This window comes from Physella acuta, unplaced genomic scaffold, assembly GCF_028476545.2.
Source record: "Physella acuta isolate Inbredline_101_S28 unplaced genomic scaffold, ASM2847654v3 ptg001319l, whole genome shotgun sequence".
NCBI lineage: Eukaryota > Metazoa > Mollusca > Gastropoda > Physidae > Physella > Physella acuta.
In genome coordinates this window covers 141,114-161,356 of record NW_026732834.1, presented here as the reverse complement: position 1 = coordinate 161,356, position 20,243 = coordinate 141,114, and the positions used below count along the sequence as shown (strand labels likewise).

At 38.2% G+C, this 20,243-nt stretch overlaps 1 protein-coding gene across 8 annotated transcripts in view; it reads right to left on the bottom strand.

The window, feature by feature from the left end:
- Positions 1-3,306: 3,306 nt before the first annotated feature.
- The window catches only part of LOC131958349 (uncharacterized), a 52,830-nt gene continuing 35,893 nt past the window's right edge, over positions 3,307-20,243 (bottom strand). For all 8 annotated transcript variants that reach the window (XM_059323327.1, XM_059323333.1, XM_059323331.1 and 5 more), the window contains 6 exons: positions 17,204-17,322; positions 10,478-12,907; positions 8,096-8,312; positions 7,343-7,445; positions 6,897-7,038; positions 3,307-6,131 (listed from right to left, as the gene is read on the bottom strand). In XM_059323327.1, the coding sequence (XP_059179310.1) occupies positions 5,496-6,131; positions 6,897-7,038; positions 7,343-7,445; positions 8,096-8,312; positions 10,478-12,907; positions 17,204-17,322 (3,647 nt within the window). In that variant the 3' untranslated portion in view covers positions 3,307-5,495. The remainder of the gene's footprint in view (positions 6,132-6,896; positions 7,039-7,342; positions 7,446-8,095; positions 8,313-10,477; positions 12,908-17,203; positions 17,323-20,243) is intronic.

Below are 20,243 nucleotides of genomic sequence, written 5' to 3'. Positions count from 1 at the left end.
CAGTAGATAACTATAGTCTAGTTTACTGTGAGTTCGGTTTAATATTGACATGTTGGGCCACGGTAACCTACCGACTTAAATCACCTTGTTTTGATCTAAACGGAAACTGGTTTTGGTAAAGACAAGATCTACTACCTCACGACATATTGACCACAAATTTAAGAAAATAAAAAAAGGAAAAAAGGGGGGAAAAGTTATGAAATCAGAATTAAGACTAATAAAAATATTAAAAATACAAACAAATATATATTGCTGGAATGTGTTCATAAATTGAAACCTTGTCGTGTTATAGAGAATAGTTAAATGTATAGATTTATCATATAATTTTAGGTTGTGCTCTAAGTTTTATTATTCCTAAATTATTGTAAAGATTTATGAGCGACTAAAGCGTTTTATTTTTTTATTTTAAAAAATACCGAACATGTATGTTTAGCTTTTTTTAAATGCTTGTTAATATACAAGATTTTAGTGGGTTCTTTTCGATTTGGGTGGTTTTTTTTTTTACTTGCTATTAAGTCTATTGAAGCTAGAATTTTTTTTCCGCTGTTTTTTTTTTTTTCTTTTTTTTTTTTAACTTTTGAGCGGGGTGTGGTACTTTATTTTCGGTTAAAAGAAATCTAGTATTACAATAAAACGATGTTGTGTGTACGCAGTTTCTAAGTCACACATTGTAAAATAAGTTCGAATCCGGGTTCAAGTCAGTAGAACATCTTTGAGTCCACCCAGCTCTGATGGGTACCTAACTCACGTAAGGGAAAGTAAAAGAGGTTGGGCATAGTGCTGACCACATTATCCCTAAATATGCGGAGGTCAAAAAACATATGAACTGATTCATCTGCCGAGTGAATCGCTAGGTCTAAAGAGAAAACTCTATTTATTTTGGAATGAGACTGCTGTTGTGTATGAGACAATAGACTTGCTTGTAAGCTTAATGTTAAAATATGTCACCTCGCCGTACTACACCCACACATATCACATTTTCACACCCCACCGCTTACACTTCCCCCACCCCACTGCTCCCACTCCCCCACCCCACCGCTCACACTCCCCCCACCCCACTGCTAACACTCAACCAGCCCACTGCGCACTCCCCCACCCCACTGCTCACACTCCCCCACCCCACTGCTCACACTCCCCCACCCCACTGCTCATACTCCTCCATCCCACAGCTCCCACTCTCCCACCCCAACGCTCACACTCCCCCACCCCACCGCTCACACTCCCCCACCCCACTACTCACACTCCCCCACCCCACTGCTCACACTCCCCCACCCCACTGCTCACACTCCCCCACCCCACTGCTCACACTCCCCCACCCCACTGCTCACACTCCCCCACCCCACTGCTCACACTCCCCCACCCCACTGCTCACACTCCCCCACCCCACCGCTCATACTCCCCCACCCCACCGCTCATACTCCCCCACCCCACCGCTCATACTCCCCCACCCCTCCGCTAACACTCCCCCAGCCCACTGCGCACTCCCCCACCCCACTGCTAACACTCCCCCACCCCACTGCTCACACTCCCCCACCCCACCGCTAACACTCCTCCACCGCTACTTTGTTTCACTTCAACCTTGACCTTACTGGTCGGACTTGGTAAAACATCAACAAAGTTGACCCTAGCTGTCTACAGACTTGGTCCAAGTGAGTTGTATTATGTGAGGACACGAGGACTAGAAACAACAATGTTGGACCACGGTGACATGACCTGACCTAAATGACCCAGATCTGACCCAAACTAACCACAGTCTTGGTCCAGGTGAGTTCTACTCAATCGTACCATGACAACCAAAACAACGATTCAGGACCACGGTGACCTGTCTTGACCTAAATGACCCAGATTTGACCCTAGCTAACCACAGTACTGGCCCAGGTGAGTTGTGTTCAGTCACAACTTGATGAAAACAACAACAATGTTGCACTAAGTTGACCTTTCTGACCTCAAATGGCCCAGATTTGACCCAACCTAGGTACTGTCTTTGTCCAGGTGAGTTGTGTTCAGACATAAAATAACGGCTCTAACAACAATGTTACACTCGGGTGACCTAATCTGACCTAAATGACCCAGATTTCACCCAAGCTATACATTTTGACCCATGTGCGTTCTACACAGTCGTACCATGACGACCAACAACAACAATGTTGCACCCCGATGACCCAACCTAACCTAAATGACCCTGATTTGACCCAATCTGGGTATATTCTTGGTCCAGGTGAGTTGTGTTCAGTCACAACATGACATCCAACCACAACAATGTTGGACCACGGTGACCTGCCTCGGCTGAAATGACCTAGACCCTACAATGCTGAATCACGGTGACCTATGTTAAATGACATTGTATAGCTAAGCATGAGATCCACTACCTCACAACACACTGATACCCACATTAGGTGAATAGTTAGACATCGTATCAAGGTGGGCAGTTCATGACTGGTTAGAATCAGTTTATAAACAACATAGGTGTAAAGTAGACGAATCAAAACAATAGGAAAGGGAATGATTTTATATATAGGAGTTACTGTTGGGACAAAAAATTAGAAAACAAAACGCGTTTAATTCAAATAAAGTTAAGAGAAAGACGAAAAGACTGTATATTTCTTTTTGACCAATATCTTCTAGCTGTTGATTGATGGCTGATAATTTACACTTAGTATATTGAACTACTTCCCCTGATAATAAAATGTGACAAATTAAAAGCATATTCACTGCAGCACTAACTTACAGAAAACTGATGATTATTTTATTTTAGCATTTTATTAATTCTATCATTAAATTGGGTGGGATGTAGAACGTTTTGTGTTGCGACAAAACATGGAAAATATTCAAGATTTAAGATCCAGTATTATTTAATCTGAAAATAGTTTTTCGTCCCACCTAACTAGAACTAGATATATTCTGCAAGTTTCCAAAAAAAAGCCGCACTGCGAATATCAGGAAGTGATCCAAGGGAAACCACTGCAAAAATACGTGGAGAAAATTTATATATATTTAGTTACCTCCCCTTCAGCATATATATTGTGCATTTTTGTGAAATAATGCAAAGTTCCTTATCTGTTATCATCCATACTTTATTATTTTCAAATGCTCCTTAAAGAAACTTGAGTGACTGATTCTAGGATGAAATCAGTAGGAAATTATTCATCATTTTCATTGGTATTAATTATTAAAATTTAATATTATTGTGTATATTGTGCACAGGACAATCGAGTGTAAATTTTATTTTAGTGAGATTGCACATATTTATCATCATCCACACAACTGACACATTTCATTTTAATATTCAAACAACAAATGTCTATTCAATTTTGGATAGCTTTTTATTGTTAGTGAAAATTCCAACTTTTATAGAGCATTGAATGTAAGGAGTTATTAACAAGTAAGAAAATGCAAAAAGTAAAACCAAATTTAACAAAAATAATAACATGCAGCAAAACTTGCAGCAATTATCTGCTTGCCTAAACACATTATTAATAAACCGACCACAGTTTTTCTCTGTGAATTTAAGTAAACCAGATCAAATATGTGTCCTGTATTGGAAATAATGAATTTAACATACTATTATTATATTTTAGTACAATTTGGGTACAATTTGTTCAAGTTTGCAAAACTTTAACTGCTTAAGAATCAATTATAGGTCTGTTTAATTTTTTACAGTTTATCAATTACTTTTTAAGAAATGAAGCTTATAATTTTATACAAATCTTAAAGAATACATAAAGATATGGAGGGATTCTAAAAACAAATATCTCACTAAATCTGTGGTTTTTCACAAAGGTACTCTAAAGACGTGAGTGTACTATATAACAGTGGCTCTAAGCAGTTCAATCTTTACAAACTATAGAACTTTAAACGCATGCAGAAATTTCTTTAGAGAAACTATAGCTTGATAAAAGAAATGTACATGTGGTGTACTTTGTTTGTTTTAAACATTAACATGTTGAATACAATATATCTGCACGTAATAACTAATCTGTTATAATATATATAGATCATAATACAATATTTAGGTTATTATGTGTGAACAAGCAGAGTAGAATTAAAAGAACTATTTTATCCCTACTAATTGAAATAGTCCAGCAGAGCACATAACAAATTGTGTTTGTTGGGGTAAAAAAAAACCTTTCTTTTATTCAATTAATTTCAGCATTCTACCACAAGAAAATAAAGAAGTCTCCAGGGTAATGTCTTACATCACACAAGCGAAAAGCCTATTGTAAAATATGATATACAAACAATCATACGAAAGTATAACGAAAAATGGAGGCCTCCTATAAGTTAGGTAGAATTGGATAAACTATGAGAATTAAACTTGGTTAAATTGTTGAACAATGCCAAACTTTCAAAGATGCTCAAACATAAGAGTGGACTATAGTACTCACAACCATGTCAGAATGAAAGCATTGAGGCAGGTACCAGTTTTTTATATCTTCGTTGGAAGAGTTGTGCAACATTGTGTGCATGGAACAGATTACTCTGGTTGGGGAAAGTAGATGGTGGTGGTTCTTTCCCCTTGTTTAATGATCAAGGAACACTTTGGATTTTTCATTATTATATTGCTAAATTAAGTCTACCTAAAAACAACTTAGGGCTACAAACAATAGAAATCAGATCCTTTACATTGGAAGATAATTAATTAATTGTATATGATTAATTGCCATTATACATATTTTTAAAAAAAAGCAAATAAGTAGTAAACTGCAAGTAGCATAATAAATAAAAAGTTGAACAGGCAAGTTGCAGCATCATCCTGTATCTATAGTTATGACTGGAATGAACAAAGTTTTTATAAAGGAGATTCTTGAGTTATCACAGAAAGCAGATCTCTTACAATCAGGTCAATTTGTACCATTAAAAAACAAGTTTAATTATTCAGTAATGGATGAGTTACCAGCAAAGTATGAAATCCTTTATGCTATAGAGCCCTTAGGCCTTCTACAGAAAGCCTAAACTAGGTTGGTGTTATGAACTGGCAGATTATTACGCCCTGGTCCACTTGGCTTGTAACTGCCATGAATTGTATAAAATTGTATAAAATCCATAAGAATTCTATAGAATTTCAGCATTTCTAACTTTGCCGGCAACATATGCATTAAAATATTTTCCCAAAAACTTTTTAAAATATTGCAGTTAGAGCTATTATACAGACTATATTAGCCATTATACTGACTATATAGAGCCATTATACAGACTATATAGAGCCATTATACAGACTATATTAGACTGAGTTTGTGGACAAGGATACATACATAAAAAGCTGTTATAATAATTAACATAAACAAATTGCAATTTTATTGCAGATCTTTGCATTTTGATTTGCAACAATTCCTGTGATTAGCATAGTATCAGCAATACTGAATAGCCTTTGAACAGCATATGACTTATTAAAAAAACTAACGTAAATGAAATTTATTTCGTGTTGCTAATTCTTTCAGATGAAATTAAGAGGTGGACTTTAAGAAGTTAAACTTGGCTAAAGTTTGTTAGAACATTTAACTGTAATAGCCTTGCAGACTGGCCACTTTTTGCTCTATCTTGTGGTCCTCATTCCAGATTTTACAGTGGACAAAGATGGTGGCAAACGCTCGCTCCAAGACGTTGTAGGCGTGAACAGCCAGACAGAGGCAGTAGTTGTCCAGGGCCAAGTTGTACTCATTATCCAAGTACCAGGCCATGTAGAACTCCTCCGCTGCTTCACTGAACAAGCCCAGCTCCATGAGGGAGTACCCCAGGACGGAATACAGGAATGGGATATCCCTGGCATAGACCTCCCCCATGAGGGAGGTCAGGGCGGCCTCAGCGTGGCGCAGCTTGCCCAGCATCTTGTAGGAGAGCACCAGGATGTAGTAGGCCAGCACGGAGGTCGGCATGATAGCCTCCTCCTGGGCATCCACCTCCTCTTGGAGAGGCTCTGGGAGGGTCACTCGCTCTAGGCCGCCGTACACAATGTCACATGACCAGGGCCTGGGGAAGAACAGGGTTGTGTCCATATTTTCTTCTTCCTCGTCTTTCCTTGACTTGATGGAATCTTCTAGATACATCACAGCATCCTCATAGTTAGCCTGGCTGTACAGGAAGTTGGCGTACTTCACACAGACACTGGCATTTAGTTCTTCCTTCAAGGCTGCCTGGAAATGACACAAAACAGTCTTAGCAGCTGTTTTAAAATATTTAATTTATACTAAATAGTATTGATTCTACACACTAACAGATCATTTCAAACAGTTTTATAATTATATACTAATGTTGCACTATTTATAATAAAGAAAAATATAAGACATGATTATTCTAAACCTGGTTCATTCATAATCTATCACGGATAATTTTTAGCAACAAATCTCTAACGACTGTATGACCAGCTCATCGGAGACTCCATGGAATAGTAGGAAAAAGTATGGCAATACCAGCTTCAATATCAGGTAAACTAATTGAATATTGTGTCAAAGGACAAAGTTCATTGGATGAGGTTTCTAATTAATACAAATTGGATTGGAAAATAGCTTTCTTCACTGGAAAGTTTATTTTTCACAACTATTTGAGACAGTGTATGTGTTTAAACTGAATAATGAGGAACCTATACAGTAAATAAAAGAGTTGTGTAAAAAGAAAAGAAAACAATACAAACAAGGATCCTATATGATGGTGTGGTAAGTAAAGTAAAGAATACAAGTAAACTGTTGAGTTGGTTGAAGTAAAGTAAAGAATACAAGTAAACTGTTGAGTTGGTTGAAGTAAAGTAAAGAATACAAGTAAACTGTTGAGTTGGTTGAAGTAAAGTAAAGAATACAAGTAAACTGTTGAGTTGGTTGAAGTAAAGTAAACAGCTGAGGTGGCTGTAGTAAAGTAAACAGCTGAGGTGGCTGTAGTAAAGTAAACAGCTGAGGTGGCTGTACCTGGAAGTACTGCTCCGCTGAGAGAATCATCTCCAGCTCGCTGTCAATGTCCTCACATATACAAGCCTTGACGTAACACATGGTGGCCAGGTTACCTAAGGTGATGCACATCTCAGGTGCTAGATCCCCGTTGTGTAACTCTCTAGGCAAAACAAAATAAAATTTAATTACCTTGTGTATTCTTTTTTTAAATTTTAGACAAAATTGAGTATGTGAAAAGAAATAAAAATAATGATATACAAAAGCTTCTAAAAAGTTTTTAATTAATGTGTGATAATATAATATGTTGCTGAATATTTAATATGAAGAGAGTACGTGTAAACTTGTGTTGAAGATCTGTTGTATAATAATCTTGAGAAACTGGGCAGTTATATGACAGGTTCAAATGTGAAGTTGTGGCGCCACAGGTTGGTGGCAGATTGAGAACCTTTCTCTTAGCATCTTACCTGAATACCTCCAAGCTCTCTTTGTAAGATTCTATTGCCTTATCCACATCTCCAGCCATGGAATGCATCTGGCCAAGTTGGTGCAGGGTACTCACTAAATCTCCTGTCAAGAGAAAATTAGAGCCAATTATGTGACACAGTTCTGATGAGTTCATGTTCACACATACAGGGAAGAAAATATACTAATTAAAAATTGTATTGTATAACAACAAAGAAAATGGTAATGATTGGTGAGGTTTAATATACAATGTTTGTACATCTTAGGGAATAGATACCCTTTGTTTGTGAATCCTGAACAGATTCTTCAATGTGAAATTACAACATCTGACAGAGGCCCAAGTTGATGATATCCAAGTTTATTTACTATTTATACAAAACAATTTACTTCTAATCCTAACTGTCTTCTGCTATCCACACACTACTTCTAAATCCTATTTCACTATAACTCCACTGCATACTTCAACTTTATCTTTTATCTAATTCCTAGAATGTAGCGTCCTAGCTCCTACACAATCACCTGCTCTACTGCTTCTACACGCTCGACTGATTGCTACACACTTAACTGACCAGCTTACGCTATCTCTGCCCACTCATCTGTGATTTATAACAAAACGTCTCAATTATAATTGGCAGGCTATTTGATTGGTTCCTACCCCACCTACTTCAACTACTTGACCAGTGGCTATCTATTCTACATCTCTCCCTACTGTTTGACCCATGTCTAATGATGCCTACATTTACATCACCACCCACCTTTAATGTCATCCTCCAGCACATCTTGTATGTCCCTGGCCTGCTCCAGGTAGTGGACAGCGTTCTGGTACTGCTTCATGCTGATGTGGGCATCTGCTGACCTGCTGAGCAGCTGGTTGTGGAGAGCCATGTCCAGGTTTTCTGTGGAGGTGGTCATGTTGCTGCTCTGGCTGGACTCCATCCTCTCAAAGGCTTCACTCTCAGTGGATGAGGAGACCTGGGGAGAGGTGGGTGCTACAGGACTCAGGCACAACAACTTACAACAATAGTACATGGTTTGTGGGTTGTGGGTCATATGGGTTGTGGGTCAGTTGGGGAGAGGTGGAGCTACAGGACTCAGGCACAACAACAACAATAGTACATGGGTTGTGGGTTAGTTGGGTTGTGGGTTGTGGGTCAGATGGGTTGTGGGTCAGATGGGGAGAGGTGGAGCTACAGGACTCGGGCACAACAACTTACAACAATAGTACATGGGTTGTGGGTCAGATGGGTTGTGGGTCAGTTGGGTTGTTGTTCAGTTGGGGTGTGGGTCAGATGGGTTGTTGTTCAGTTGGGGTGTGGGTCAGTTGGGTTGTGGGTCAGATGGGTTGTTGTTCAGTTGGGGTGTGGGTCAGTTGGGTTGTGGGTCAGTTGGGTTGTGGGTCAGTTGGGTTGTGGGTTAGTTGGGTTGTGGGTCAGATGGGTTGTTGTTCAGTTGGGGTGTGGGTCAGATGGGTTGTGGGTCAGCTGGGTTGTGGGTCAGTTGGGTTGTGGGTCAGATAAGTTGTGGGTCAGATGGGGAGAGGTGGAGCTACAGGACTCAGTCACTACAACTTACAACAATAGTACATGGATTGTGGGTCAGCTGGGTTGTGGGTCAGCTGGTTTGTGGAAAACATTTTTATGGCCTCTCACAAACCAGCTCAGAACAAAAATATAAATTTTACAGGTGGGACCAAAAGACTCATTTTACTCCAAACAGTTGTCACTACCCAAATTTTTAAAGACATAAGTAATGAAACTAAGTAGTGCTACACATGTTGAAATTTAATGTCTTTAGTTTCATAATCTTGGCCAAAAATAAAAACTACTTTTAAGACGTATTGTATATGAATTTTTAGTTGCATAGTATGTACTGACAATATTTGTCTCAGCTGCCATTCTGATGGTTGTAGTATGCTTTGTACAGGGAACAAAGGGAAGGTGCACAGGGAATAGCATTTAATGTACTTTCATCATTTTGAATTTTTTGGTTGTTTTAGAGTCAGGCTAGCAGCTTAGCTCAAGCAGGGTTTGGGCCACTGACTGGCACTTAGGGGTTGTCCATTAATGATATAACAATCTTACGGAGAGGGGGAGGGGGTTCAGAAAGTGTGATGAAAAACTTTTTCATTTAAAAAATTAATGTTAGTCAGAAACTGAGCTTTAGCTTTTGTGTTTTTATTAGAAAGTTTTTTTAATTTTAATAGAAATTGATTATATATGTTGACTGTCCTTTAAAAAAAATATTTTATAAATTGATGTTTTAAAAAAAAATTGCAAATTTTAGGGGGCTAGTAAGCTGAGGTGTAATGTCATTTTAGGGGTGGAGGGGATAGCTTTTTTTGATGTGTGACCAAGGCGAGGGGGAGGTAAAGGTTTTCAAAAAATGCATGATATGGATGACCCCTTAGTACAATGTGTGAAAAAAAGGGATAAGGCTAAAAAAATTGCAACGTGTATAATATATGATTCAGTGTAAAGAATAGTATAACATATCATTTTCTATTGTATTCATCATATTATATATAGTACTGTATTGCACCAATCTGTGCTGTTCTATTCTGTTGTATTATATTGTACTGTATCATGTTGTGAGAAAATGGGTTGATATGTGTTTAAAAACAGGGTTTCTGAGAGACATAGTTGTTGGTCAGAGGTGATGAGCTATAGGGAGAGAGGTGTCTGTGAGGGTGAGAGGTGTCTGTGAGGGAGAGGGACGTAGGGGATTGGGGAGCTGTTGCTGGAAAGGGTGAATTGTTGACCTGTGTCGTATTTGCATGGGTTATTTTTCTGTTTTGTTTTATTCTGTGGTGTACTGTACTGTATCAAAAAAGCAGAGACATGACAAAGTACAGTAGATAAAAGGTGTCAGGATAAGAGGGTATGCAGACAGACACTAAGGCTTGCAGAGCTGTGGGGGAGGGAGACAGAAGGTGGGTGTTGTTTCAGAATTATATATGAGCTGTCTTTCTGACATACTTTTATTAGAAATCTGTTCATAAAACTGGCATATGGTCTAATTTTTATCATTTCATAAAAATTTGGTAACCAGTAAATTTGGCTTAGAAAGAAACTAATATTTTTACAAAAAGAAAATTGTTTAGTGTAAATGTAAAACCACTAAAGCAGAAAGGTTCTTACCTTATCACCAATATCCAATGCTTCATTGTAGTACGTTAAAGCAGTTTTGTAGTCGTACTGTGCGAAGTAGCAGTCCCCAAGTATCTGCAGTATACGCATGTGCTGCCGTTTCTCCCCCACCATGGACTCTCTCATGAAAGCTCTGCCAATCTCCAGAAACTTGATGGCCTTGTGGTGCATGTTAAGTACGTTGTACGTGTTGCCCAGGATGTACAGGTTCTGACAGACTAGCCAGAACCTCTGCTGGGGTAACTCAGCAATCTTTTCATCATACAGGTTCCAGAAAGTTTCAAACGCCCGTGAACACATAGATACACATTTGTGGTATGCTTTCATTTTGTAATATGTAATGCCTAAGAGTGATAGAATTAAGCTATGGTGGAATGTATAAAGAGTTAATCCATTCGCGTGCTTGACCATATGAAGAGCCAGTTCAAAAACATGGGATGCTCTGGGGTACACATGCACCATGAAAGTGGAGACCCCAAGCATGCTAAGAACATGTGCATTTTCTAGCACCGACTCCTTCCCATGGAAGCCTGAGGTACGGTAGAGCTTCAGAGCCTTCTCATACCAGTCCAGTGCTTCTGTGTACTGCCTCTGTACAAAATGGCAGTCCCCAAGTTTTCTCATCGCCATGGCAACAACGTGTTCCTGAGATTTCTCGTTGTTCTCCAGCACACTCAGAGCCTCAGAGTAGCATGTGACCGCCTCGCTGATTCTCTTCTTCAGCTCAATGTCCTCAGGTGTGTCAAAGTCGCTGGACTTCTCTGGCGTGGAGTTGCCCGTGTGCTCCTCGTCAGATGCCTCTCTCTCAAAGAACTCGCACATGGCGGCGATGACCTTGTCATACAAGGCCTCATCATTGAGGTCGTCAGCGTAGGCATTGCCCAGGTCAATGAGCACCAGCGCCACTTCTCTATGAGCCTCGTGGTCCTGCAAGTCTTTGTAAATCTTCAGCGCCTTCTCCAGGTTCCTCATCCCATTGTGTCTGTTGCCTTGTCTGAAACACAGCAGCCCGGTGCTCTGCAGCAGGAGGGCACTGAAGCGTAACATCTTTACCGTGCCATCTTGGATCTCCTCTATGATCTGAAGAATTTCCTCACAAAGATTTTCAGCATTGGATAACTCCCCAACTTGGATCAGCTTCTGGACAACCAGCTGCAATGCTCTGGCTATGGTCAGCCTCAGGCAATTCTCTTTGAGTGGGCTGAACTTTTCTTTCTCTTTTTTTCGTTTTTCATGCCCAGAAATTTCGATCACCCTGTTTTCTGAAACATTCTCCTTGTTATCATCAGCCAGATCAACAGTCTCCACAATAATGGTTGTACCACTGACATTGTCATCGCCCTGCTCTTTGGTGGAGCGACCATTAGTGCTAGTCTCTGCAGAGTAGAGCTCTATAACACTAGTGACAATACACTCTTTACGTTTCTCCAGGAAAAATTCCCAACCACTAGTATCCACATCACTGGAAGCCAACTCATACATCAATGAGTAATCTTTGACAATAGAATCTGTTCTAGATTTCTCATTGATTTCAGCCATGGTGTACGTTTCCTCTGTGAATATTTCTTCTTCTTCTCCTCTCTGTGAGCCCGTGGAGTTGTTTCTTTCTTTGGCTAAATCTATATCTGTTTCCTCTGATATAGTTTCTATCTTGGGGTCTGAAGGAGATGGGGAAGCCTCCTCTGATTCCTTAACTGTAGAAATTTCTGTGATGATATCCTTGACATTCCTGCTCTCAAGCCTGAGGTGGCAGTACCTCTGTATTCTCTTAAACCAGTTCACCTCCCCTGCTGCTGTGTGCCCAAAGTCTCCTTTAAACAAGGGCTCGTGGAGGCTCTCAATGCTGAAGGCATGGTTCATGTAACCAGAGTGATAGGGGCGGAGTCCGGATGTGATGTGTGGGGAGTTGGTGAGTGGGTAGCGAGACCTGGGAGTGAGGGGTGTTCTGGAGTGGAACAAGTTTGAACTGTGGTTGGGATCAACAAGCCTCCAGTCATCCTTTAACCAGTTGAACAGCGTCCGGCCTAAAACTTCCAGCAAAGATTGAGCCTTGGACTCAGCAAATTTGCACTGAGTGGTGTACCACTCTACACTTTGGTTGTCTGTCTCTTCCAGAAGTTCTGATGTGCACATGTCCACAACTTCACTGAGGAGGGAGGAGGCGTGAACACAGAGCCAAAACCATTCAAATGGGCTCTGTCTGAAAGCTCGACTTTTCCTGGTGCAAACCTCAGCCAGACCAAGATAGGTCTCCACCAGGGCCCTGGAGTTATCTTCCCCTTTCTCTTGAAGCAGCACAGTGGTTTTGAGGAACTGCTGCTCTGCTTCATTGAGCCTCAACTCTTCCAGGCTCTGCTTGGCCCTGGCCAGCATGGTCTCAGCATCCTGGTCCTCCTCGGCCTCACTGTCTCCATCCAGGCTCTGGAATACAAACAATACAATGCTCATATAAACTAAACATTGGGGGTATACAAACAACACAATGTTCACATAAACTAAACATTGGGGGTATACAAACAACACAATGTTCACATAAACTAAACATTGGGGGTATACAAACAACACAATGCTCATATAAACTAAACATTGGGGGTATACAAACAACACAATGCTCATAGAAGCTACAAACATTGGGGGTATACAAACAACACAATGTTCACATAAACTAAACATTGGGGGTATACAAACAACACAATGCTCATATAAGCTACAAACATTGGGGGTATACAAACAACACAATGTTCACATAAACTAAACATTGGGGGTATACAAACAACACAATGCTCATATAAACTAAACATTGGGGGTATACAAACAACACAATGCTCATAGAAGCTACAAACATTGGGGGTATACAAACAACACAATGTTCACATAAACTAAACATTGGGGGTATACAAACAACACAATGCTCATATAAGCTACAAACATTGGGGGTATACAAACAACACAATGTTCACATAAACTAAACATTGGGGGTATACAAACAACACAATGCTCATATAAACTAAACATTGGGGGTATACAAACAACACAATGCTCATAGAAGCTACAAACATTGGGGGTATACAAACAACACAATGTTCACATAAACTAAACATTGGGGGTATACAAACAACACAATGTTCACATAAACTAAACATTGGGGGTATACAAACAACACAATGTTCACATAAACTAAACATTGGTGGTATACAAACAACACAATGTTCACATAAACTAAATATTGGTGGTATACAAACAACACAATGTTCACATAAACTAAACATTGGGGGTATACAAACAACACAATGCTCATATAAACTAAACATTGGTGGTATACAAACAACACAATGTTCACATAAACTAAACATTGGGGGTATACAAACAACACAATGTTCACATAAACTAAACATTGGGGGTATACAAACAACACAATGTTCACATAAACTAAACATTGGGGGTATACAAACAACACAATGTTCACATAAACTAAACATTGGGGGTATACAAACAACACAATGTTCACATAAACTAAACATTGGGGGTATACAAACAACACAATGCTCATATAAACTAAACATTGGGGGTATACAAACAACACAATGCTCATAGAAGCTACAAACATTGGGGGTATACAAACAACACAATGTTCACATAAACTAAACATTGGGGGTATACAAACAACACAATGTTCACATAAACTAAACATTGGGGGTATACAAACAACACAATGTTCACATAAACTAAACATTGGGGGTATACAAACAACACAATGCTCATATAAACTAAACATTGGGGGTATACAAACAACACAATGCTCATAGAAGCTACAAACATTGGGGGTATACAAACAACACAATGTTCACATAAACTAAACATTGGGGGTATACAAACAACACAATGCTCATATAAGCTACAAACATTGGGGGTATACAAACAACACAATGTTCACATAAACTAAACATTGGGGGTATACAAACAACACAATGCTCATATAAACTAAACATTGGGGGTATACAAACAACACAATGCTCATAGAAGCTACAAACATTGGGGGTATACAAACAACACAATGTTCACATAAACTAAACATTGGGGGTATACAAACAACACAATGTTCACATAAACTAAACATTGGGGGTATACAAACAACACAATGTTCACATAAACTAAACATTGGGGGTATACAAACAACACAATGTTCACATAAACTAAACATTGGGGGTATACAAACAACACAATGCTCATATAAACTAAACATTGGGGGTATACAAACAACACAATGTTCACATAAACTAAACATTGGGGGTATACAAACAACACAATGTTCACATAAACTAAACATTGGGGGTATACAAACAACACAATGTTCACATAAACTAAACATTGGGGGTATACAAACAACACAATGTTCACATAAACTAAACATTGGGGGTATACAAACAACACAATGATCATATAAACTAAACATTGGGGGTATACAAACAACACAATGCTCATAGAAGCTACAAACATTGGGGGTATACAAACAACACAATGTTCACATAAACTAAACATTGGGGGTATACAAACAACACAATGCTCATATAAGCTACAAACATTGGGGGTATACAAACAACACAATGTTCACATAAACTAAACATTGGGGGTATACAAACAACACAATGCTCATATAAACTAAACATTGGGGGTATACAAACAACACAATGCTCATAGAAGCTACAAACATTGGGGGTATACAAACAACACAATGTTCACATAAACTAAACATTGGGGGTATACAAACAACACAATGTTCACATAAACTAAACATTGGGGGTATACAAACAACACAATGTTCACATAAACTAAACATTGGTGGTATACAAACAACACAATGTTCACATAAACTAAACATTGGTGGTATACAAACAACACAATGTTCACATAAACTAAATATTGGTGGTATACCAACAACACAATGTTCACATAAACTAAACATTGGGGGTATACAAACAACACAATGTTCACATAAACTAAACATTGGGGGTATACAAACAACACAATGTTCACATAAACTAAACATTGGGGGTATACAAACAACACAATGTTCACATAAACTAAACATTGGGGGTATACAAACAACACAATGATCATATAAACTAAACATTGGGGGTATACAAACAACACAATGCTCATAGAAGCTACAAACATTGGGGGTATACAAACAACACAATGTTCACATAAACTAAACATTGGGGGTATACAAACAACACAATGTTCACATAAACTAAACATTGGGGGTATACAAACAACACAATGCTCATATAAACTAAACATTGGGGGTATACAAACAACACAATGCTCATAGAAGCTACAAACATTGGGGGTATACAAACAACACAATGTTCACATAAACTAAACATTGGGGGTATACAAACAACACAATGCTCATATAAACTAAACATTGGGGGTATACAAACAACACAATGCTCATAGAAGCTACAAACATTGGGGGTATACAAACAACACAATGTTCACATAAACTAAACATTGGGGGTATACAAACAACACAATGTTCACATAAACTAAACATTGGGGGTATACAAACAACACAATGTTCACATAAACTAAACATTGGTGGTATACAAACAACACAATGTTCACATAAACTAAACATTGGTGGTATACAAACAACACAATGTTCACATAAACTAAATATTGGTGGTATACAAACAACACAATGTTCACATAAACTAAACATTGGGGGTATACAAACAACACAATGCTCATATAAACTAAACATTGGTGGTATACAAACAACACAATGTTCACATAAACTAAACATTGGGGGTATACAAACAACACAATGTTCACATAAACTTAACATTGGGGGTATACAAACAACACAATGTTCACATAAACTAAACATTGGGGGTATACAAACAACACAATGATCACATAAACTAAACATTGGGGGTATACAAACAACACAATGTTCACATAAACTAAACATTGGGGGTATACAAACAACACAATGCTCATATAAACTAAACATTGGGGGTATACAAACAACACAATGCTCATAGAAGCTACAAACATTGGGGGTATACAAACAACACAATGTTCACATAAACTAAACATTGGGGGTATACAAACAACACAATGTTCACATAAACTAAACATTGGGGGTATACAAACAACACAATGTTCACATAAACTAAACATTGGGGGTATACTAACAACACAATGCTCACATAAACTAAACATTGGGGGTATACAAACAACACAATGGAAACTATGGTGGTATACAAACTATACAATACAAACATTGGGTGTATAGAAACAACACAGTGCTCATATAAGCTACAAACATTGGAGGTATAGAAACAACACAGTCCTTATATAAACTACAAATATTGGTGAAATATAAACAAAACAATGCAAACATTGGCAGTATAGAAAATATACAGTGCTCATATAACCAACTAACAGGTGGTGTAGAAACAACACTTAAATGTTATTGTTCAAATCAACATGTTAACACATGTTAGCTATAAAAAAAATAATTGTTTACATTAAAATGCCCTAGGATTAAAAAAAAAAAAAAATTTTATACTGAACAAGGGGAGATTACTGAAATGAAAGAGTTTAAAACACCTCAAGGGATTATTTCAACTCAATACCCTTTAAAATCTTAAATTAAATTGTAAATATAAAAAAAATATAATCAAACTGAGTGAGAGAGGCCCTTACATTTGAATCCATCTTGTCTTTGTAATCCTCTATCCAAGATCCATCTTCATATGTTTTCTCCTGATGGAACTGAGAAACACCTCTGTACTCCACCTGCTTGTCAAGACCATTATTCAACCCTGTGGGAATCAAACAAAATGTCACTTTACATCAAGAGAAAACATTGCATGGTTCGTAGCTGTTTTGTTTGATGTAATTTATTTTTTCGTATCGTTAGTATCTTGATTTGAACATTTTAAATGTTTGAAATGGCACAAAACATGTTTTTACTTGTGCACATTTCATTCGTTGTTTCATACATTTGGTATATTTACATAATGAAATATATATAGCCTGAATAATTTGAACGTTTTTAAAATAAAATTAACTATCTAAGAAAATGTAATGATTAGACTGGATTATTTTTTTTTACCAGTAATGGCATATTTGAACTGACAATCTTGTTACCAAAAATTTGAACAAATTTAAATCAACAACACTGAGACAAAACTCTCTTTGAAAATCTGTTTCTATATATACATCCACAACCACAGTAACAGTACACTTCAATGAGGTCTGTTGATTTATGTCTGAACTTTCTTCTTCATTTCTTTGTACTTAGCCCAACTTTACATTAGCCACAGCTCAATTCATCATTTCTTATTTGGCTGAGTAACAAATGTAAACAGGGAGACACTGGGTGTTATCTCCAGTTTGACTTTGATGAAGTGTGCACTCAAAAGTCTGGGCTTAGAGGCCCATATTGTTGATGTAGTGACAAGTGTCTGGACAATTGGTGTTCAAACCATGTCAGCTTATGAGCTTCATCCCTAACATCATTATGTCTTTGTAGTTTGTAGTGAAACTAATGTAGAACAAAATGCCTCAAATAAACAAAACCAGTGAAAAAAAAATCAATAAGGGGAAACAAATTATAAACAACTGAAGTGTGTAGTGGCTATAGCAGACAATCAATACTGTAAAATATTTACTAGCACACACACATTACTCTCAAATGATTTTATGTTAATTTGCAGTGGACAAACCATGAGATTTACAATAATTGATTATGTATGAATCATGTGCTGTTTTGCGTTATTTATCGAATAACTTCATTAAAGCCAATAATCAAAATAAGAAACGTTTCAATATGTGCTTGATATTTTTGTAGTTTAATAGAACAGAATAAGGATATCAGACAAGTGCAAAACTAATGGATCATATTTTAATGCCAGTATTAACAAAGGGGAAAGGGAGAAAGATTTTAAAATCAATACAATGTAATTTAATTATTTGTCTGCATCTTGAGCTGAAAGCTTGCAGAATGTAAATTTGGGCTTACTGAGATAAATTCTTTATCCGTGTAAATGGTGGGTTTACTGGGTTGAGGACACTGGTAAAAGTATGTTTTCTATATAAATCCCCCCCCCCCCCCCAAAGAGATGCCTGGAAGAAACTCTGTGTGTTAAGTTCTAGGCCAAGTAAATGGTGGGCTTACTGTGTTTAGTTCTAAGCCATGTAAATGGTGGGCTTACTGAATTCAATAGCTCAGTAAATCAAGGGCTAACTGAGTTGACATAATTTTTCAACCATTAAAATAATAGAATTCTTTAACAGTGAGTATCCTCTAACTCTAAGCTAACATGCAAGTCCAAGGACCCTTACATCTGCAGCCTACTACCAGTCTACTTCACCAACAATGGACATAATTTGGCAGAACTAATAACTCAATAAAAAGTGACATTAACCAAAAGATCACAAAACTTAAGAAGCTGTATTGAAATACACTACAGAAAAAATGCAGCTGTATTATAAGATGCTACAAAAATATACACCAGAGGAAAGAAATGCTTCTCACCAGTGTAATATTGCTGAGACAACTTTGACTGGAGTAATCATTAAGCTGTCAGATACACTTAGAACGGTCAGCACTATGGAGACACAAGTGTCCAGTCTACGGGTCAGTCCATAGACTGGACGTGCCAGACAAGGCATTTAACTAGATCAATGATATTCTGGAATCTCATGTTGGGTGTATGGGACTAACGAGTGAAAGATATCCTGTCTAGACAGAGTTAGACCTGTGGCTCTTAGGAAGTATTGTAGCAGATAAAAAATGCACTATATGCAAGTCACATAAGAGAGGTGGGTGGGGTGGAGAGTCTTCAATTGGCATATATAAGAATGGCATCAGGATGGTGGGGATGAGGAGGGAGCCTCAAATTGACCAAAATCAGAATGACATAAGGGTGGGGGGATGGGTAGAGGGTCTTAAATTGACTAAAATGTGAATGTCACCAGAATGGGTGGGATGGAGAAAGACTCTTAAATTGACCAAACATAACTAAAAGTGACACCAGCCGGAGAAGGTGAAAAAAAAAATCAATATCTCTTCATTACAGCATTGAATATGAAACTCATACAATCAGTGAGAACCCAGTGCAGCAGATCTCATTCACAGATCTGAGACAACTAGAGATCTCAGGGAAATATCATTTGAGTTTCTATCACAAGATTCACAATTTTTTTTTCAATAGAACTTTTTTTTTTACTTTTAGAGTTATTTCTTTGACTAAGAGAAAATGTGCATTTATTTCCAGTCTCTTTCATTGGGGAAATAAACCTGTTCCCTATCCAGATAAAAAAAAATTGTTCCCTATCCAGATAAAAAAAATGGTCCCTATCCTTTAGTTTGATTGGCAGGTTGTTTACCCAATCATTCCATCAGCATGATCCATATTTCTGACATGTAAGTGGAGAGGGGGAGGGAGAGGGGAGGGTAAAGAGGGGAGGGTAAAGTTGGGAGGGGGAGGGAGAGGGGAGGGTAAAGAAGAGGGGAGGGTAAAGAGGGGAGGGTAAAGTGGGGAGGGGGAGGAAGAGGGGAGGGTGAGGTAGAGGGGAGAGTGAGGAAGAGGGGAGAGTGAGGAAGAGGGGAGAGTGAGGAAGAGGGGAGGGTGAGGAAGAAGGGAAGGGGGAGGATGAAGAAAAGGGGGGGTAAAGAAGATGGGAGGGTGAGGAAAAGGCATTTTCATTGGGTTTTTTTAATATCAAAGATATTACA